This window comes from Sturnira hondurensis, unplaced genomic scaffold, assembly GCF_014824575.4.
Source record: "Sturnira hondurensis isolate 20B ecotype Veracruz unplaced genomic scaffold, ASM1482457v3 Scaffold0008196, whole genome shotgun sequence".
Lineage (NCBI taxonomy): Eukaryota > Metazoa > Chordata > Mammalia > Chiroptera > Phyllostomidae > Sturnira > Sturnira hondurensis.
In genome coordinates, this window is record NW_028080827.1 from 25,674,567 (window position 1) to 25,697,573 (window position 23,007).

The 23,007-nt window shown below is 37.9% G+C and overlaps 1 protein-coding gene across 1 annotated transcript in view; it reads right to left on the reverse strand.

Moving 5' to 3' along the window:
- Positions 1 to 1,852: 1,852 nt before the first annotated feature.
- Positions 1,853 to 23,007, reverse strand: part of DLGAP5 (DLG associated protein 5) — a 39,185-nt gene continuing 18,030 nt past the window's right edge. The window contains exons 11-19 of the mRNA XM_037054353.1: positions 22,370 to 22,455; positions 21,466 to 21,626; positions 17,770 to 17,862; positions 14,524 to 14,743; positions 11,817 to 12,003; positions 9,996 to 10,056; positions 8,991 to 9,183; positions 8,114 to 8,160; positions 1,853 to 2,228 (exon numbers count right to left, since the gene is read on the reverse strand). Of these exons, the coding sequence (XP_036910248.1) occupies positions 2,091 to 2,228; positions 8,114 to 8,160; positions 8,991 to 9,183; positions 9,996 to 10,056; positions 11,817 to 12,003; positions 14,524 to 14,743; positions 17,770 to 17,862; positions 21,466 to 21,626; positions 22,370 to 22,455 (1,186 nt within the window). The 3' untranslated portion in view covers positions 1,853 to 2,090. The remainder of the gene's footprint in view (positions 2,229 to 8,113; positions 8,161 to 8,990; positions 9,184 to 9,995; positions 10,057 to 11,816; positions 12,004 to 14,523; positions 14,744 to 17,769; positions 17,863 to 21,465; positions 21,627 to 22,369; positions 22,456 to 23,007) is intronic.

Below are 23,007 nucleotides of genomic sequence, written 5' to 3' on the forward strand. Positions count from 1 at the left end.
GAGGGGCCAGCTCCCGTATCCCCTCTTCAGTAAATGGACACAGGCCACCTGGGAAACTGCAACTGGGTGCAGCGGCTCTCCACCTGAGGCACTTCAGCGGGATTTTGGAAAGGGTCTTACTCTACCCAAGCACTTTTCTTTCATTTTGTCTTTATTTTTTTTAAAAGATTTTTATTAATTTATCTTAGAGGGGAAGGGAAGGAGAGAGAGAGAGAGAAACATCAATGTATGGTTGCTTCTCGTGAGTCCCCTGCTGGGAACTGGCCTGCAACCCAGGCATGTGCCCTGACTGGGAATCGAACCGCGATCCTGTGGTTCGCAGGCCCGCGCTCAATCCACTGAGCTACACCAGCCAGGGCTTCATTTTGTCTTTAAAGATTTTCCTCACACCCCATAATTCTGGAGTCCAGCAGCCCTGGTACACGCTATCCGGTTGTAGGGGACACTGACAGTGACCTACACGAAACTCACTCCCGTGTCCTAATGACTGTGGTTTTACTCAGGTGTGATCCCACGATCAGTAGGGAAGCACTAGTTTAAGCCACCCCCCTGCTGGTTCTTACTGGTCTGTAGAAGGGCGTGTGGCTTTCGTTGGCCTAACCAGACCACAGGGAAGGGCACTGCTCTGACGACCACTAGCTGCCATATTGTGACCCCCAAAGGACCCGGCCTCAGAGAAGTGCCAAGGATGACAGAATGGGCAGCACAGAAAGTTGGACTTTGATGCCATCGCTGAGTTGTTGCAAAGTGCTGAGACCCTGATGACTTGTGAAATAAATTCCCTTACTGCTAAGCCCGTTTGAGTTAATTTTACTATTACATAATAGCCCAGAACTTTCTAAATGATTCAATAATATATCTTCTTAAACCTACCCCCCAATCATCTTTATTGACACTGTCTTATCCTCATCTACATTGTTTCATTATGTGGCACAGATTCAAAGTCTTGGATTATTTTGTACCAACCTCTTTTACATGTCCATGGCCCTGGGCCCCTAAGTAGTATACATGAAGAAGTGTAAAGAAGAAGTAGTATATATAAAGTATATACACTTTATAGAGAAGTATATATAAAGAAGTATATATAAAATACATTCATTATATATGCATTCATTAATGAACAATTTTGCATATCTTGCTTGAATTGTTCATTAATGAATACAAGCAATTTTTATCTTTGGTAAGACTTAGGCATTTAGAGAACATTCTCTTAAGATGGCACCCCACATAGCTTCCCAAATGCTCGCGTGTATTTAATAAACAAAAGTACACGTGTTTCCTTGTTTGAAAACCCCTAGTCTTTAGGGGGCTTATCCACACAGTTCCTGTTTATTGGTCAACCTGTTTGAAGGCAGAAGTAACTGGACAAGGGTCTGGTTACAAACTTCAATGATGCTAAGTCTTCTTGGAGCTCCGTTGCTCTGATGGCCCTGTCTGCTACAGACCTATAGGTAAGAGTTTTATAAAAGAGAAATACTTCAAATACATAAAGTGACTGACGTATTTGTCTTCAAAGAAGCCATTTCCTTCAGAACCTGTCAGTCATGTCAAGGGGAAAATAAAAAAGGAAAGAACTTAATGGGCACCTATTTAACCATTTGAAATTGCAACATGCAAACTGACATCAGAATCCAGAAAGCTCACCTTAAGAAACTCAGTATATCCTGGAAAATGCAATATGCAAAGCTGTCACACATCGACAAATTGAAAGTTCAAACTAAAAGTAAAGTATGAAAGGTCGTAAATATTTCTGTCAAAGTTTAGTAATACATTTTAAGCTGAAGAGTACTCATGAGTTCTGAGTGAGCGTTCTTAGCCTCAAGCTTATACATTTGAAAGAAGAAAGGCAAGGCATGGGACACTTTTTATTCTGCACGGGTATTGTACAAAATATCCCCACCTCCCTCGATAAACGGCACCACATCCAACACACACTTTGATGAATACTGAATATTAAAACATGCCGTGACACGATATAAATGGATTGAATAGAAGTGGACAAAAATACAAAATCTTCATCCTTTTGGTATTCTAAGAATATACCACAGCATTGATAATATGAAGGAAAATGTTTGGAATTGTTTTTAAGTTCAAAATTCTTCTGGTTCTCCACTGCGGGGCCTTAGAGGTGAAAAGGTAATCAGGTTACCACCGAAGGAAATGTGTTTGGCCTGTTCTCGGCGTCTCCTTCCCACAGGAGTGAACGGGTTACTGCAGTTGAGGCCTGGCTAGAGAACAAGTTCAGAGAAGTCACTTACAGCACCATCAAGAGTTTCACCAATTTACTTCGACACTGCAAATGAACTATAAATTATACATCAACAGTACTTCCCCACATAATAAAATTATTAGTGACAATGAGTGAGCAACTTTCCAGATCTAATTTCAAATACATAGTTTTTAAATGAAAAGGTATATTAATTAATACACGCCTAAAAGGTGATCAGTAATAGGTAAATGCACTTCAGTGGCATATTGCATGACGAATAAAAGCCACAAGGGCAGATTTCACAAGCCTACTCTAACCATACAAAGCACTTAGTAGGCCTTTTACTAGAATGTAATCCTGCCGAGACCCTTTTTCTTAGTTCCCCCTCAAATCCTACTTTGGGTTCAAATGATACTACAGAGTAAGTAATACTTAGTTCTAAAATAGATGAACCTATAAAAAATTTTTATATAAATTAATATTTATGGAAGTGGAAAAGAATTCACAAGGAGACTAAATTATAAGGTCTAAGATTTATCGACAAGATAATGTATGATTGTGAAGCAATTTCAATTGTATTACTAACATACTAAAAACAGAATACTATGATTGTTTTTCTAGACGTAAGTTATAATACCATGTAAGAAATAGTCATTCAGAATTCAGATTTGACTTAATCAGAATTAAGTCACATGCATATAAATGGCTTTATGCTAAAGTCCCTACGCCTGTAGGCCGCAGCCTACGGTTAAAGAAGGGTGAGGGCAAGAAAGAACAGAGGGTCACAGCAACATCTCCACTCTGCTCTGGAGATCCGCGGTGGCCCAGAGCTGAATGCAAAGGTGTCTTTGAAAGATAATGAAAGCCAAGATATACAGAGGTCCCTAAGGAATTAGTGGCTTAAGGAAGCCAGGGAATAGTTTCTGTTTGACACTTGCCTTAATGAAATTCCTATATTCTGAGATCAGAGCTAAGAAAATCAAAGCCATCTCCTGACCCATTTTGAGATTTTCTTTTCTTGAAGTAAGCCAATATTGTTATGAATGTCCCCTCAGAACCACTTTTGCTGCATCCTGTAGATTTTGTTATGCTGTATTTCTGTTCTAATGTATCTCTAAGTATTCTTGATTTGTTTGGTGACCCAGTTTGTTCAGCAACATATTGTTTAACACCTTCATGTTTTTGCAGTTTTTCCAGTTTTCTTCTTGTAATTGATAGGACTTCAATCTTCTTGAATTTATCTTTTTTTGAAAAAGATTTTAGTTATTTATTTCTAGGGAGGGGGAGGGAGGGAGAGAGGGAGAGAAACATCAATGTGTGCTCTCCCACACTCCCTACTGGGAACCTGGTGGGCAACATAGGCATGCACCCTGACTGGGAATCAAACCCGCAAGTCTTTGGTTCACAGGCCTGACTCAATCCACTGAGCCACACCAGCCAGGGCTTCATGAATTTATTAAGATTTGTGTACTAATATGTGGTCTATCCTGGAGAATGTTCTGTGTGCACTTAAGACTGTGTATTCTGCCATTTTTAGTGGAATATTCTGTATATATCTATTAAATCCATCTGATCTAATGTATCACTTAAGCTTGATCCTTCCTTCCCTCCTTCCTTCCTTCCACTTTTATTAGCATTTCTTTTCATCTTAATTTACTCCTGGTCCATAAGTTTTGTTTCTTCAGTTTCTATTGGGATATTTTTCTTCTGTGAACCCCTCTTCTGGTTTAGCAACACTCTGCTCTTTTTTGCCAAGGATCATCACAACGGGACAGGGAGCGCTGACGCATGGGTTAATCCACCCACGAGCTCTAAATTCTGTGTCACATCTAAGTTCGGCTCTGTTCTGTCCACTGGGATGTGCTCAATGACCAGAGAATCTACATCTAAACCCTTAAGGTCATTATTACTCTGCAGTTTTAAGCCTGCGTAGCAGAACTTCAGCACTCTTTTTGGTTGACCGACCCTGTGTCTAGCCCCACTGTTTGGCCTGGGCTCACCTACCAACTCCACCATTATCACAATGGAATGGCACACACTGCTTCTGTCGTTAGGTTCTTGGTGGCTTTTTGGATATGCATACCCTAATGGGCAGTTTCATGAGTGTTCTTAAAGTGAACACAAAGATTTTAACCGATTGATTTGCATGATTCTGTGGGGTTTCTGGGTCAAGTGAACAGCAAACCATTTTCAGAAGTCATCTCTGGCTGCTTTCGGAAAGAGTGGTCCAGCCCTGGCTGGTGTGGCTCGGTGGATTGAGCATAGGCCTACAAACAAACCAAAAGGGTGCTGATTCGACTCCCAGTCAAGGTGCATGCCTGGGTGGTGGGCCAGGTGCCCAGTTGTCGGTGTGAAAGAGGCAGCCAGTGGATGTTTCTTTCACACATTGATGTTTTTCTCCAACCCTCCCCTCCCTCTAAAAATAAACAAAATCTTTAAAAAAAAAGTGTAGTTCAATGTTTTCTAAATGATTTTGTCTGATGAATCTGTTGCTGCAAGTTAATGTCCCCTACAGTTATTTAATTGCTTTAATTTTCTCCTTTAAGTCCATTAATATTATATTTATATTTATAAATGTTACATCTTCTTGTTAGGTTGATCCCTTTATGATTATGCAGAGTCCTTGTCTTTTATTACAGTCTTTGTTGTTTTTTAAAAGCATTCTTTAAAGATTTTATTTATTTATTTTTAGGGAGAAGGAGAGGGGCAGCGAAGGAAAGAGAGGAAGAGAAACATCAACGTGTGGTTGCCTCTCACACTCACTACCCCTACTGGGGACCTGGCCCGCACCCCAGGCATGTGCCCTGTCTGGAAAATGAACCAGTGACCTTTTACTTTGGCCGGCACTCAATCCGCTGAGCCACACCAGCCAGGGCTACAGTCTTTGTTTTAAAGTCTACTTTTTTCTGATATGAGTATTGGCACACCAGCTTTCCTTTCATTTCCATTTGCATAGAATATCTTTTCCCATCCTTCACACTCAGTCTCTGCATGTCCTTATTTCAGAAGCCTCTTGCAGGCAGCATATAGATGGATATTGTATTCTTTTTCCTTTAAATCCATTCAGCCACTCTGTGTCTTTGGTTGGCAAATGTAGTCTATTTACATTTAAGTTTGTTATTGATAAGTACCATATTTTTCAGACTATATGACGTCCCCCCCCCCCCCAGCATTTGGGAGGAAAATGGAGGTGTGTCTTATAGTCCAAATGTAGCTTACCTGGCTTGCTATGTGTATGTGGGGGTGGGGGGCAGTGGTGGGAGAGTGGGGTCACAGGCTATTAAATATTTTACCAATTTTTTTGCTTCAAAATTGTTTTTCCTATTTTCCTCCTCTAAAACCTAGATATGTCTTATGGTCAGGTATGTCTTAGAGTCGTAAAAATACAGTACATACTTACTGCCATTTGTTAATTGTTTTCTGGCTCTTTTTGTAGTTCCTCTCTGTTCCTCTTCTTTCTTTCTTCCTTGCGATTTGATGGATTTTTAATATTTTTTACTCTCAATTTTTATTAATTTATTTCTTCATTTACTTATTTTTCTTTTTATAATTGTTGTTCAGATACAGTTGTCTCCATTCTCCCCCGACCAGGATGGCTTTCTTTACTGTTATGTTTAGATTCTTTTCTTATTTTATTTTATGTGCTTAGTATAAGCTAAAAATTTTTCTTTGTGGTTACCATGAAGTTCAGGTATATATAACAGCCTCTTTTAAATTGATAGCAACTTGAATCTGAATACAGTCCAAAGCTTTTCATTGCCGCTTCCCCCCACCCTACAGGCTTTATTTTTGATAACACATTTGACATCTTTTCATTTTCTACTTCCCTTAACTAATTACAGTAATTTTAGTTAATTCTACTACTTTTGCCTTTAAACTTTCATACTTGTTTTATAAATGATTGATCAACTGTCATTACTATATATTTACATTTTTCAGTGAGATTTTTACTTTCATATATTTTCTTATTATTAATTGGTGCCTTTTCTTTTCAGCTTAGAAAAATCCCCTTAACATTTGTGTAGTCTGGTTTAATGGTGTTGAACTCCTTTACTTTTTGCTTATCTGGGAAACTCTTAATCTCATCCTCAATTCTGAGTGATAACTCTTCTGGTAGAGAATTCTTGGTTGGAAATGTTTTCCTTTCAGCACTTTGAATGGGTCATGCCACTAACCTGCGGTTCATACAGTTTCTGCTGAATTCCCTTGCATGTAACAAGTTGTTTTTCTCTTGCTGCTTTTAAGATTCTCTCTTTATCCTTAACATTTATCATTTTGATTATAATGTCTTTTGATGTATATCTCTTTGGGTCCCTCTTCTTTGGAACTCTGGGCTTTCTGGGCCTGGATGTCTGCTCCCTTCACCAGGGTAGGAAAGTTTACAGCCATTATTTCTTCAAATAATTTATTTGGTTCCCTCTCTCTTCTCCTTCTGGGATCCTTACAGTGCAAATGATATTCTGCTTTATGTTGTCCCAGAGGTTACTTAAGGTAACTTTACTTTTAAAAATTCTTTCATTTTGCTTCTCTGTCTGCATGTATTCCATTGCTTTGTCCTCCAGCTCATTGATTTGTGCTTCATTTTTATCCAGTCTGCTGTTAAACCCTTCTAGGAAATTTTTCATTTCAGTTATAACTTCTGTTTGGTACTTTCTATCTCCTTATGGAAATTCTCACTGAATTCATTGATTCTTCTCCCATGTTTGGCGAGCATCTTTATGACAATTACTTTGGACTCTATTATCAGGCAGGTTGCTTAGCTCTGTTTCATTAAGGTCCCTGATCCATTTGGCAGTAGGCCCTGGAAAATTTCGCAGTAAACCAGAGTTGCTGGCCCTGGCTACACATTAAAATCGCCTGTAAAGGCCCTACTACAGATCATTGAAATAAAAATACCTGGTTGAAGGGCCACAAACCAACACTGTAAACACTTAGTAGGCAATAGAATACTTTTTCCTTCATGCCATAGTTAATATAAATCAGAGCTCTGCCTACAGCGGAATTTACAATTAATAAGGTAAATAGATTCCTGAAATTATAAGATGTTAAGAACTTAATAATTCATATTATCCTCTCTTTTTTAAAGATTTTATTTCTTTATCTTTAGAGGGGAAGGGAAGGGAGAGAAATATCAATGTATGGTTGCTTCTTGTGCATCCCCTTCTGGGAACTGGCCCGCAACCCAGACATGTGCCCTGACTGGGAATCAAACCGCGGTTGTTTGGTTCACAGGCCCGCGTTCAATCCACTGAGCTACACCAGCCAGGGCCACATTATTCTCTTAATAAGAGATTAAATGTGCTCAGTGTACACTGTGTGTCTATGTGTACCTGTGCCTATATATATAAACTAACACGGAGAGATGAGAGCTTTTACAGTAAGGTTTCACAGAAAGACTAATGTTTGAACTAGACTTAAAAGTGGATCACCAAGAATAATGTCAAGAGAGCTTCCAATTAAAATAGCCTCCAAACAAATATGGTAATCTAAAAAAAAGTAGAATGAAAATAACCAATGATGACTGAAGGTAGAACAGACATTATCTCCCCAATTGCAAACTTCAGGTGGGCAGAAACTTTACGCTATATTTTTCTTGCATCACTTAGAAATCCCTAACATGATCCAAGCCAAGTATTCAATCAATTTGTCATAATAAATTTGATTCATAAATCACATGGGAAAATAAATCTTCAGAATTTAGAAATAAAAATTACTATATTTTAAAGTATTTAAATATGAAAATTTGCCCCCATTTTGATAAAAATGCATAAGTATATTTCACAATAAAGAAAACAATGACAAGATGTAAATTTTAAACTTTGCACACAAATTAAAAAGTAATACTCATTTTATAAAACAAATCTAGTATTTAAAGAAACTTTTCAAATTAAGTGGAAAACTTACTGAATCAAGAGGTTGGCATTCAGTAGTAAGATTTTTATCAAATAATACTGAAAAACAAAAGAGAAATATTTGTAACTTTTTAAAGACTATTCTTGTGCTCAAGGGTTGTTAGAAATTAACAAAGCATTAAGAAACATGAAAAGTTCCACATTATCAAATGCTAAGACAAAAATATAGATTGTCTTATGCTATAACATTTTTTAAAGTGTTTGAATTTCTTAAAATTCTTATCCTTAATTTCAGACTAAAAAGTCTTCTGTAAGCAAATCTCATGCTTGTAATATTAAAGTTACCCAAAAGATGCTAGATGAAGAACGTAGCTGGAATCCTTTAAGTGTCTGGCCAAAGTAATATTCATTTTGTCTTAGGCCTCAGCCAGAACAGCATTGCTGAGTAGCAGATGAAATTAGGTGAGACCATCAGACATTATATTACAACAAAAATGAAAGAGCCATTTCCCAATGCAGAGCAATCACAACGAAGTAGGCAGGAATAAACATTAAGGAAAAAAATGGGGCATTTGGAAGGATGGTCTGAGGATGTATGCATTGAAAGAACTAAAAAAGAAAAAACTTGAGGGAATTTTTTTCTAATTCTGAATTTTCACAAACTGAAGGTTTAATGTAAAATGCTACTTATTTCCAACATGGACTAGTAGTACCTGCTGTTGATTTTTAATAAGTCCACCTCAAAAGATTTTGTGGGAGTGGGGGAGAATAGGGTGCTACAACACAAGCTAATTCTCATAAAATATTTACTGTGACTGTCCAATTTTCAATCTTCATCCTTAGAAACTGGTACCCAGGGATATTTACAATATACATTAGTGTAATTTCATTTATTTAATAGAGCCTCAAATATACTGAAAAGACCTCACCTGACTGGGAAATTTTAATCTCTTCTTCCTGTGAGATGTTATTTTGTGGTGGTGTATTTTTTTCAGGGCTACTCATCAAAACATCCTGCATTGTTATTGAAGAATTTATGACGACCACTTCACCAACAGGTAGGGGCAAACTCATTCTTTCACTGGGTGAACAATCCATCTCAAAGTTTATCTTACTTACATCCTAGAAATAAAAATGATTATTATAGTTAATTACCAAACATTGGAACAATTAGAAAAAGTCTTATTGCTATCAAAAATGATAAAAATAGCCCAGGCTGGTGTGGCTCAGTGAATTGAGTGCCAGCCTGCGAACCAAAGTGTCACTGGTTCAATTCCCAGTTAGGTTCATGCCTGAATTTCAGGCCAGGTCCCCAGTAGGGGTGCATGAGAGGCAACCACACGTTGATGTTTCTCTCTCTCTCCTCCCTCCCTTCCCTTCTAAAAATAAACAAATAGAAAAATGATAAAAATAGACGGATGACATTCTAAATGCAGGCTAAAGAACCCTGTGAACCCTACTATCTTGCTCCTTAACTAATCATTTCAGATAGTAATAGCAATAGTATGACTGAAGGAGAGTTTCTCAGCAACACCCACACTCACTTCAGCGACTGGCAAACATTTTCCGGGAAGTGCCCGACAGCACATTTGTTTGAAAGGCTTTCTGAGCCATAGAGTCTCTGCCCCAACCACTCAACTCCATTCTATTGCAAAGGCAACCAGATACAATACATAATAAACACATAAACAAGAACATAAATACATGTGGCTGTATTTTGATATAAAATAAAAATAATAACCTTGGTTTGAGTTGGAAAATACGCAATGACACTACAGCCTCAAACAGGCTGTCTTTGAAACGAGAACTCGCCTTTTATACTACTGATTTTAGATTTCCAGTGGGAATCATGGGGGTTGTTTATGGAGTTACTACACACAATAACAGAAACAGATAACATGCTGGGCTATCTACTACACTAGAGTAAGACTCACATGGTTTCCTTCAGTTAAATCTTGTAATCTAGAACACTGAGCATCTTCTACTACGCTGTTCCTGAAAAAAAAGAAAAAAAATAGCACTGTACTCAGATAATCATATTGCTGTCTTTTGTGTTAGAGACTATCCTATACATCAAAGATGGATCCTGGTTCAAGATCAGACCTCATCCCAATAGATTAGTTTGGGACTACAGCTACTACAGGGTGGTTTTACAAACCAACCGTATTCTTCCCCCAAAAGCTCACGAGCCTCTTTCCATGTTGGTCAGTTCACCAGCAATTCTCTGAACCTCAGCCAAATCCAGGACTACATACCAGAGAAGGTTAGGAGAAAGCTGACTTCTAGGGGAACGAGGCGGGAGGGTGAAACAGTAACTCAACTATTGTGTAGCTGGAGTTGGCTACATTTACTTGTCAGTTATAGTATATACAGCACATAATGCTAATGTTCTTATCTTGTACTTTATTAAAAATATCTTTCTTGACCTCTTTCAAGTTGTGGGGTTATGTGTGTGTGCGTATGTGTATACACACACATGTACATATATGTATATACAATACACATATATACATATATATTTTTTCAATTCTAGTTTTCAGCTTCACTTTGCTTTCATTGTATGAAGTTTACTTGTAAGATGCTCTCTTTCAGGACTATTTATTGGGAATTAAGTAAAAATTTTTTAAAGAGTACCTGTAATATCACCTAAATAGAATTATGGATCTTCTTAGTACAAGATAATAAACTACAGGATATACAAAGTAAAACATCTTGTATTTAAGAAATGATGATAAATTGGTATTTTATAATCCACAGACTTCTAAAACATCTGAAATATTTTAGTTCCTACATAGGCTCAATGATACTTTGGTTCATACAAAAAATTAAAAATTCTAAACTTGTTTTATGAACTATTTAAGAACAACAACATTCATCTGTTTCCCCTATTTCAATTCATAGAACATCCTTGATATTTCTAACAGTCTTGTTTGCTGCGATGACTGAGTATTCAATGTTGTCTCATCCCTAGGTTAATAATAAATTCAATAGTTCTCCCTTGGCTCCGGACTGTAATTTTGTTTTCCACTTACTTTAAAGTATCTTCTCCTATCAGACTTCCAGTACATTTACGTTCATGAACAAGGACCAAACAGGTCATTTTGATGCCGTTTGCGCAGAGGCAGCAGAAAGAGCGCAAGCAGCATCCTGTGTCACTGACCACAAGCTGAATTTGGGTGCGTTACTAACTTACACAGTTTTCTCACTTGAAAAATGGGATCTAGTACCTCCCGGGGTTGTTGTGAGGACTGAATGAAATGGCTAAGAACCTAGAACCATGTGCGGCCAGCCTCTAACAGTCGTTCAGTGCACAGTAGCTCCCCCTTCTCTCATGCTCTGCCCCTGTGAGGACAGCAATCTCAAGGCACTTTCTATAAAGGCTGGTACAAATGCCTCCCCTCTCAATGACCCTGTAAGGAGGCACCAATGCTGCTCTTTGTAGATGATCAAAGTGGTTACATTAACTTGTCAAGCACCAAGCTGAAGTCTGTTCAGCACCAAAGGACACTATAATGATTTCTTTTCTTTTTAGTTCTACGGTATTCTTTGCCCATCTACATAGGACCATCCAGCAATCTGAAATCCTAAGCCTTAGTTTTCTCATTTATACAAGAGAAGTACTGCCTATACATTACAGGGCCATTGTGAAATTAAATAAAAAATATATGGCTTGCATATTTTAGCAGGTTAACAATCTGAAATAGTATTTAATGTCAGCATCTAATTAAATTCTTAATAACACAGTAAAAAAATACCTGTTTTCAGGAATGTTGGAAAGCAAAGTCGTCTCATCAGCCTGTCCCTTTGTGGCACCCTGAGGCTCACAGGCTGCTGCTGGTGGGCACAGAAGGCCCACACCAGCCCCGCTGTCAGACACAGCTTTGCTGACAGACTTAGGTGTCCAAAGTCTTTGGGAAAGACGTTCAGAAGAGAGAGAATGTCCTAGGAGATGAGAGAAACCACCTCAATATCAAAAGTCCTTTCATTCACTTTTCATTATGACTAGGAAGACAGTGCAAATTCTTCCTATTCCCCTACCAACTACCCTCTTTCTCTTGTAAATTAGTGTTTGTTAAAGTCGAGTGCCCAGAGTCTTCAGATGAAGACAGTACTGAACACTCATGTCAGACTCTGCTTCCTAGGGACATCTCACTAGCATAAGCAGTAAGAGATCATTTTAAAAGACCGAATGCTACAAAGAGAGAGGAAACTAAAACAGAGACAATAACCAGAAAATGTTGGAAGCTGTAATAAAAATGAGTAAGTGAAATTTTACTTAATATATTCAAGAAAGTAAATCCTAAGCAACCAGTGAGGGAAGATGAGTCAACCCAATTTATACCATAGCGCCCCTCAAAAGAACTGCTGGCCTCAAGTGTTTCTGGAAGTGGAGAAGAAGACTGGTTTAATCAGAGTCACTCCAAGGAACAATTAGAGCCCAGGTTGCTTTCCTCATTCCCCACAGCTGGGCAACTGTCATGCACCCCGCTGCCCCCACACCAAAATCAGAAAACTGGAGGCTTACTTCACCCAAAAAGGGAAACAGAGGGTCTCTGGTTTAGAGGATAACAGGTGAAGTTGAAAGGTGGGCACTATATAGAACACAAGGGGATTAAGTGAGCATTTACGAATAAACTGGGCACTAGGTTCCCCTGCCCCCTTCCTACCTCTCCCCAACCCCCATGGCTCCTGAAAGACTGGCCGCCGGAATGGCAGTGACTTATACCCTCCCGGCAACAGACTGAAAGATTATTCTCTGGGGAATCTAGCCCATGAGAAAAGACAGAAACAATGACATGCAGGTTTGCAGCATAGGGGCGCGCAGCTAAACCGCATACAGCACGGCCCCTACGTGGGCACTGCCACGCAGAGCCCTGCCCCCACCGTGGGTGGCCACCAGCCAGCTCCGGACGCCCACGGAAAGCCTCTCATGTGAGAGAGACCAAGACCAGACAGATGAAAGTATCTTGGAACAGATCTGCACTCTACGGGGGAAAGAAACATAAAAGCTCTCGTTAATGCCCTCAGAAAGATAAGACAGGGCAGTCTTGTCTAAAGGAGTACAGCCTGTGCTGAAATGAAACATCCCAAGAATGAGGAAGAACTACTGGGAATTACAAACAGGACAGCTCACACGAAGTTGAGGAAATCCAGAGAGTAGAAGAAAATGTTAAGTACAGGAAAGAATGACAAAAGTAGTCTATCTACCAAGAGAAAAATATGTATTTCTGAAAGAAAGGTCAGAGACAACAAAGGCGAGTAAATCAAAGGAGTAATTCAAGAAAAAAACAACACTAGTTCAGAGAAGGCCGTAAACAAGTTAAGACTCAAAGACTCTGTGAAGAATTACTCATCACTACGTTGTACAGCTGAAACTAACTGTATGTCAACGATAACTTAAAAGTTTTAAAAAGTAAAAGTCGTTGCCTCTAGGGAGTGACAATGGGATGAGAGGGGCTTTGTAGGAGACTTCTGTTTTGTAATGAGCCTCATATAACTAAGTGCTCTATACATAAAACTCAATTTTAAAAAGGTCAACTTTTGCCATGAACTTTTATCTCCCTAGTTACACATGCAGAGTTGGGAAAAACAGACAGTGATAGGCTCACAGCTGTGGAAACCTCTAGAATCCTTGAGAAGCAGGAGGCATGCAGCCTTGTTATCAGCAGTAAGGCAATTCCTAAACTGAGGTGACAAATGTACATTTTCCTGTAAATATTAGAGAGCAGCTAAGCTTTATTTTCAGAGAACTTCCTAGTGGACACAGTTAAATAAGAGGGAAAAAACAGCTCTTCAACTGATCAGTACTCAAAGAGGCTTTGGGCCCTTTCTCCTCGAAAATGAGTATCTAGCTCTTAAAGCATGGACAGAAGTGCCTACTGAGAGGTAAGGAACAGACCACTTCAACGCTGCCCTCTCAACCTATGGCTAACAAACTCAATCTAATAAAGACAGTCTATGAAAAGTTGCTCTTGAAAAATACACCCACAGTTAGAAAATTTTAAGAATGGTTTCCTGAAATATTTTAAAATTAGAAAACTAGTGTTTACAGTTTATCCAAAAGATCAAAGTTTTATACAAATTGAATTAAAACCAAAACCACCCTCCATAAGTTTCATTTTAAAGCACAGTAGAGAGGTTTGACAGTTTATGACTAAGTTTCCTCTGCATCTTAAATTCTAACCCAGCTTTGAAAGTCACCTAACTTATCATGCTCCTGTCATGTTCCTTGCCTCCTGAGATCCTGACCTACCTCACAGGATTCTGGGGTTAAGAGGTAGTAACAGATATGAAGTCACTTAGAAAGCATGCAGTTTGCATGTGTTTGTGAGTGAGCACGTAGTCTACTTTCCAGAAACCACAGAAACCTTATATCCCTTCACGTAAAAACGATTCTTTACTTCCTACACAACCTGCCATTCAACCAAGATATTACTAAGTGGTCTCAGAAGAAAAACAAACCTGAGAACGATTTAACAGGACTTTCAACTCTGAAAAATCCAGCATCAAACACAATTTTATCAACTTCCTTTGGTACCACAGAGCCTGCGGCCTCAGCATGTTCTTCCTGCTTAATTCTCTCTCTCATTGCATGTTTTATGGCAGCAAGGCGATTTCTAGCTGCAATTCTTCCACCATCATCCTGCTTTGGTTTGCTTGCTGCACCCGAGACAACTTTTTTCTGCAAAAAGAAATTACGGCATTTATTAAAAGTACTCATTACTACCTTGTAAGAAAAATAAAACATACATAAAATATTTCACACATTCATCACACACTATCAAGTTCCTACTATGTGCTGGGAGTCAAAAGGTAAACGACAAAGTCCCTGCTCTCCAGGAGTTCATAACCTCACAGTGGAAGAGCTAGGTAAGGACACTGTGAAGGACAAATGCCATGTTAGAGACAAATTCAGAGGGCTGTAGGAGAACATAAAGATAACACCTAAACCAATCTCCAAAGGCATCAAGAAAGGCTTACAGGAAGTTGCACAGAAGCTGAAATCACAGTTGGCCAGGCTGAACAACGAGGTGAGGAAAGAGCTCAGCAGACAAGATAGCATGTTGGCAAAACCGGAAGCAAAAGCAGGAAGGAGTTGGCAAGATCAGCAACATTTAGATTACAAAATCCCTTACTTGTAACCATTTTATGGAGCCACATTTATACAGAGAACAAAGAAATGGAGATTACTGGTGATTTTTAATCAAGAGATTAAGATTATGGCATTTGTATTTTTTTTAAAATATAATTTTTAATTCTTGTTCAAGTACAGGTTTCTGTCTTATATTCCCAACCCTGCCCGCCCCCGCCCCATGCTCCCCGCCTCCCTCCCCTTTCCACCCCCCACCCTTAGTTATTGTCCATGTGTCCTTTATACTTGTTCATGTGAGTCCATTCCCTCTTCCCCTATGATTCTAAGCAATCTAGATGCCCATCGGTCAATGACTGGATCAAAAAACTATGGTACATTTACACAATGGAATTCTATGCCGCAGAAAGGAAGAAGGAACTACTACCCTTTGGAACATCATGGATGGAACTGGAAAGCATTATGCTGAGCGAAATAAGGCATTTGCATTTTTGCAAGGTCATTCTGGCTATAGCCTGGAGGGCCACAAGCCACTGAGAAAGGAGACAAGTACAATGATACAGAGGAGACGGTGGTAGTTAAAGAGAGGGAGAAACGGAAAAAGGTGAAGAAATACTTAAGAGGCCCAACTGAAAGGACCTAGCCTCCCAGATGGGTGTGGAGTAGAGACAGTGAAATGGAGAAGGGAAGGAACGGAAGAACATACCCAGGTTTTGATTTTGGACAGCTGGGGGGATGGTCATGCCCTACTCTGAGATAGGGATGCATTGGTGTGTGGAGATGTTTTCAGTTTGAGATGCAATGATTTTAAGGTAAGTGAGTCAGGATACATAGACCTTAGCAGTGAGTGTGGTCTGAAACACAGATTTGGGAATCATCAAAGGGTGGGTAGGATGGCACAGGAAGACTCAGGAAGGAGAGAAGAGAGTTGAGGTACAAATTCTGAATAGGACAAACTTTAAAGGGATAAATGAAAAAGCAAAAATTTGCAAACATGACTGAAGAATGGGCACAGAGGTAGGAAGAAAGTCAATAAAATATAATTTTAAGAAAGAGCCCTGGCTGGTGTAGCTCAGTGGATTGAGTGCGGGCCTGTGAACCACATGATCCTGGTTCGATTCCAGTCAGGGCACATGCCTGGGTTGCAGGCCAGTTCCCCAGAGGGCGCCACATAAGAGGCAACCACACATGGATGTTTCTCTTCCTGTCTCTCCCTCCCTTTCCCTCTCTCTAAAAGTAAATAAATAAAAAAATAAAAAAATAAAATAAAATGATAAAAAAAGAGCAAGTATGCTGTATTTAACACTGCAGAGGGCTTATTTTATAAATAAGTATCTCATAATCTCAGTAACCACTGGATCAATAACCTTGGTGACATCTGTTCTGGAGGCACAGAGAGGGCAAAGCTGAAGTGCAGTGAGTTGAATAAAGACAGAGTACAGACAGCTTTTTCAGGAAGAAAAACAGGAACAGAGAGAGGTACAGACACCTGGAGGGAGGTGTGGACATCAGGCATTTTTTAAAAATGGAAACATACCTAAAATTCTAAAGATGTCTAAAAATGAATGGGAAAAAAATAAAAGAGAAAACAATGCTAAATGATATGAGGTCAATGAATAAGAAGTAGGAGGGAATGGTATGAAAGTGCAGTGGCCTACAAAATAAAGTAGGAGAGAGACATCTGGTGATAAGGGGCAGAATTACAAGACTCTGCTATAATGCTACACTCATACAGCCATTATCTACCTCACTGATACTAATGCTTCCATGACTCAATACTCAATATTCTACACGAAATATCCACAGTAGTTTCAAAATGTTCCAGCATCTTTCACTGTTTAGTAGACATGAAACTCATTCAATCAGTTTCATCACTGTCCATCTTAAGACTTCATTACCGCAATACTTTCATGAGGTTCTTTCAGTACTCTTAACATCTTTAACAGATTCAAAACAGTTTCTACTGGACCACATAGCATAACAAAGAGCCAACGTAGAAACCCAAGTTTTACAACCACAGGCATTTTTCTGAAATCTGAAAGAAAAACTGGCAATGCTCCAAGGTGGTTTGTGAAATACTCATTTGAACCAAAAACTGAGTTAAAACATTACTAGAAAAAAAACTACTACAAATAGATTAAGGATGGAATCTATCATGTTAGCAAAGATAATTTACTGAGAAAGTAATAGGAAATTTTACAAGATAAAGTATATGGAAGAAGGCAGAAGTTATGTACTACTACTAGTAGTGGTAAAATATACATACATATATATACATATATATATATATATATATATATATATATATATATATATATATACATATATGCAGAGTTTAAAGAATAAAACAAATATGCACATATCCACTACTTAGCAACTCAGAAGCTGTCTGGGTACCCCAGTTCAATCACAGACCCTTCCATTCTCCCTCCAAAAATAACCATTCTGAATTTTGTGTTCATTATTTCCTCATTCCTTCTTCAAATACAATCAAGAATTATAATTAATATATAGGAACTTAGTTTCCAAAATGATGAAAATATGAAGCTAAAAGTTTTTAAAGGTTAAAAATAAATTATTAAGTTATAAAGGTCTATAATAGAAAATCAAAAACTTACCCGAAAGACCTTTTTGCTTGTATTATTGTTATTTTGCCACCCAGATTCCTCAAGTTTGGTCAGATTGTTGAATTTTTGGTTTACATCTTCTATCTGTTAATAAAGTACAAATTTATCAGTTTAATGCTAACCATATTAATATTACAAACTAATGAACTGAGACTTCCAAAAAACAGAGAGTGACTTGGACTTGTGACAGATAAAATAAGACTAAGTCACCCTGACCAGTGTAGCTCCGTTGGTTGCGCGTCATCCCACAAACCAGAAAGTTGCTGGTTCGATTCCAGGTCAGGGCGTGGGTTCAATTCCCAGTTGGGGTGTGTGCAACAGGCAACCAAACAGTGTTTCTCATGTCCATGTTCCTTTCCTTCTCTTTGTCCCTCCCTTCCCTTCTAATAAATAAATAAATATTTTTTAAAACTAAGGAAAAATAAATAGACTAAGTTATTCTCAATCTAGCATTCAAATCAAGAATTCTTAATGGTAAAATTGTTCATTGTTACTTTTGGTCTCATAACTTTCAAAATCTACATAAAGGATGTCATACATGAGTAACAATACTAAGTAATTTTTGATCACTAAAATGGTAGAAGAGATATTCTATATTACACAATGTGATCACAAGTTCTGTCTTTTTTAAAACAGTTTATTTTCCTACTGAAGGATATCCTGGTTGATTCCCAGTTTTGTCAATTAAGAATAAAGCTGCTATAAACACATGTATATGTTTTCGCCTAAACATATGTTTTCAACTCTTTTGGGCGAATAGCAAGAAGTGTAATTGCTGAATCCGTTGGTCACAGTGTGTTTAGTTTTGTAAGAGATTGTCGAACTGTCTTCCAAAGGGACTGTGCCGTTCTGCATTCCCACCAGCAATGAACAAGAATTCCGGTGGCTCCCCACCCTCGCCAGCACTTGGTGCTACCATGTCATTCTAACAAATATGTGGTACTTCATTGTAGTTAAAATTGGCAATTCCCTACTAACATATGATGTTGAGCATCTTAACTTTCATACGATGACTTTCTTTGCTCAAGCGTCCATTCAGCTCTTTTGCCTGTTTTTAAATCAAGTTGTTTTCTTTTGGTTGAGTTTTAAGAGGTCTTTGTATATTTTGGAGAAGAGCATCTTTATGAAATGTGGGTCTTTTGCAAATACTTTCTCCTAACCTGTGGTTTATCTTCTCATTCTCACGACACACTCATTTGAAAAGATTCAAATAATGTAGTAGCAGGATGGGAATGTGTGATCCCCACTCTTCTGGTATTTCCATTCTCCCCCAAAGCCGTAAATACGCTTTGAATCCCCTTACTCTGCATTGGTACTCACAATCTGTCTCTTACGAAACGTAAATGTCAGCCCTGGCTGGTGTGGCTCAGTGAGCTGGGCATCCTCCCACAAACCAAGAGGACACAGGTTGGATTTCTGGTCAAGGCTCATGGCTGGGTTGCAGGCCAGGTCCCCAGTTAGGGACTGATGTTTCTCTCACACATCAATGTTTTTCTCCCTCTCCTTCTCCCTCCCTTCCCCTCTAAAAAATAGATAAATAAATAAAGTCTTTGAAAATATGTAAATGTCAAAAGGACTCAGGATTACACTTACGACATTAATTTTCAACAAAAGTATCAATGCAATTCAATAAGAATACTTTTTTCAACAAACAGTGCTGGGAAAACTGGATATCCACAAGAAAAAAGATGAACATAGACTCTTACCTACACCACAGACAAAAACAAACTCCAAATGGATTACAGACTTACCGAAGTATAGGAGCTAAAAGTATAACAACACTTTAAGAAGAAAACATAAGAGAAAATCTCTGTGACCAGTAGTCAGGCCGAAATAGTTTTTAGCTATGAGGTCAATATCACAATAAATGGGAAAAAAACCTGATAAATTGAGCTTCATCAAAAATAAAAATGTTTTCATTTCAAGACACCATTAAGAAAATTAAAACACAAGTCGCAAATGGGGGGAACATATTTGCAAATATTTCTGATAAAGAACTTGTATACCGAATGTATAAAAGTACACTTATAACTAAAAAATACAAAGACAAATCCAGTTTTAAAAATGGACAAAAGGTGGTTTGAATAGACATTTCACCAGACGACTTATGAATTGCTGATAAATACAAAAAAAGGTGCTTAACATTTTTACACTAGGGAAGTGCAAATCAAAATTCAAAGGGACACTTTGCACACAGTAGGATGGCTATACTAAAAAGATAGAAAATAGCAAATACTGGTAAGGATGTGGAGAAATAGGAACACTCATACATTGTTGGTGGGAATGTAAAATGGTTTAATTACTTTGAAAAACAGTTTGTCAGTTTCTTAAAAAGTTAAACATAAATTTAACATATGATACAGAAAAATCTAGGTATCTACCCAAGACAAAAGTAAACACAAGTCTATGCTAAGATATGTATGCGAATATTCATGGCAGGTTACTCATCATTACCACACACTGGAAACAACCTCATTGTCCACCAACTGGTGAATGAAGAGCAATATATCCAAACAATGACTACTCAGCAATGATAAGCAACAAAGTATAGATAAAACTACAATGTGGAGTAACCTCAAAAACATCATGCTAAGTGAAAGTCAGATACAAAAGACCATGTATTGTATCATTCTATTTAAAATGAAATGTCCAGAAAAAGCAAATCTACAAAGTTAGTAGATTTAGTGGTTGCTTGGGAATGGGAATGCAAACAGGCAGGAGGGATCTTCTTGTGATGATGAAATGTTCTAAAGCTGGACTGTGGTGATGGTTGCACAATTGCAAATTTTACTAAAAATCACTGAGTTGTACACTTAGCACAGGCAAATTTTATGATATGTAGACTATACCTCGATATAGCTCTTTATAAACAAACAAATAAACAAATAAATGTCCCAGGAACCAACTTGAAAACGTTCCCATTGGGAAGTGAGCATCACTATAGTAAGTGTAAACAATGCAACACATCAAATCCCTTTAAATCCATAAATAATGAGACTAAGAAACGAAATTAAATGGTCATCATTAAAGCATGCCATTGAACCAACTCATTATTATGAAAACTGGTACATATTTTAAAACTAGTCATAAGGTAATACATCATTATGACTAATGATTGTTAGCTACTAGTTATTGAAAGAGTATCTTATACATTTGTTTCTTAAATAAGCTTAAAAAGCTAGAGAGTATCATCTCCTCCACACCTTTACTGATCTTCCTAGTATTTCCCTCTATTGTGGCATTTTTTAAATTAGACTAGAATTATAGGTGGTGTCTGACTCACTAATAAACTCCTCTGGGAAAAAGAACGTGCCTTCGCCTCCTAGTACAGCGCCTGGCACACAACAGGAACTGAACAGCGGCTAGATGAGCTGAACTTCTAAACCACATTGACTCATTTTCTCATGTGTATAGTCAGAGACTATTCAACAGTTGACTATAACCTTAATTTCCAACCATATAGAAATTATCCTGACAATATGGGGGAGGAGGAGACAATAGTCATAAAATGTAGACAGTGTTTTATGGTTTATAAAGGTACTATGAACTATCTCATTTACCATTATAGGTACTTAAGCAGCTATTATTACCACCATTTTACCACTGTTACCTCATTTAAAGAAAGAAAGAAAGAAAAAAAAAAGACTGGACTCAAAGTCAGTGCATTCCAAATGCTTGACCACATACCTGAAAACTAACCATATCCCAAAATCCGTCCAGATCTGTACAGGTAATCTCCTTTTTACCCCGTTTATGTTCACAGTCATCCACCAGTCCTTCGAACTGTTTGAACCTTTCTTTCATAAGGAGTCTTGTTTGACCAACTGCTGTGAGAATAAGTTCTTTAGCTAAAGGAAATAAGAGGTTTTTACAAGTTAAAGGACAAAACAGAAACTTTATTGCCAGCCAACCAGCTGCTAAGAAGACCCTCCCAAATGTCCTATCAAATTCTTAACTTAAAGCAAAACAAAAATTTGTTACAAAATGTTGTCATACAAATACTGAGCATTAACTCTCTGCTTCAATTACTGCTAAAAACAAGCAATATTTATTGTCCTAAATACTGTTACACAGCAAACAGCCTTGCACCCTCCTTGTATTTTGTAAGAATCCAACCTCGGAAACCTCACCGCACATCAGCAGTTAAGACAGGCTTCACAGTGACAGCACACAGTGACTTTTTTCTACACAGCTTCCCCAAATAAGTAAGATTAAGGAACTTTTCAGAAAATCTGTTCCACATTGATTTAGGTAATTTTCATTCAGAAAATATTTTTGTATAATAAGGCAATATCAGATATGGATGTCACTCATAAAGACATATGAAGAAAATCTAATAATAAAATAGACAAGTGTCTAACTCTCAGGAATGATAGTCAATATTCTAAATGTATACATCTTTTAAGTCATGTATCAGTTTAGCAGAGATGTTCGTAAACATATATTAAGATGAAAAATTCTTGCCATTTTGAAAAACAAAGTATGGAGTTGGAAAACACCAGATTTTTAAGTTTCAGTTTAGTGTAACCACATTAAGATTAAAAAAAAAGATAAAGCTAAAATGTAAAAAAATATATAAATGTTCCCTTACCATCATCTGGAATGTCCAATTTAAGCTTCCTGTCCCACTCCAGGCACTGAGAAGTTAATTTCTCAGTTTCCGACTGAAGAATATTTCTAAAATTATGACATACATTTCAGTTTTGTAAGTGTTTCTCACACTAATACCTAAGTATTAGCATTATGACAGTTATACAATATTAACTTCCAAGAGTTGATGCTTAATTATTTTATCAACCGTGACATAATAAACCCCCCAAATACAAGTGGCTATCTTATATACATCCATCCTCCTATACCTAGTTGTTAGGCTGTGCCTGGCCAAAGGCAGTGGCTCTCAACTGGAGTCAATGCTCCCGGCCCCGCACCTTTGGGGAAGTCTGGAGGCATTTTTATTGTCTGGAACTAGAGGAGTCCTACTGGCCAGGGATGCTATGAGCCTTGCATAGTGCAGAAGACTGCCCCCACCTCCACAAGAGTTATCCCATCTAAACTGTCAACAGCGCTGAGAACAGAAGTTGTTCTCAACTGTCAACAGAAGTTGAGAAAACCTGGCCTAAGGGTAAATTTAATATTTCTTTATAAAAAGCATCCTAGCAGGAAAAACTGGGGATAATTCTTTGTTCCTTAGAAGACAAATTTAGCTATTTATATTTAGTGGAATAAGAG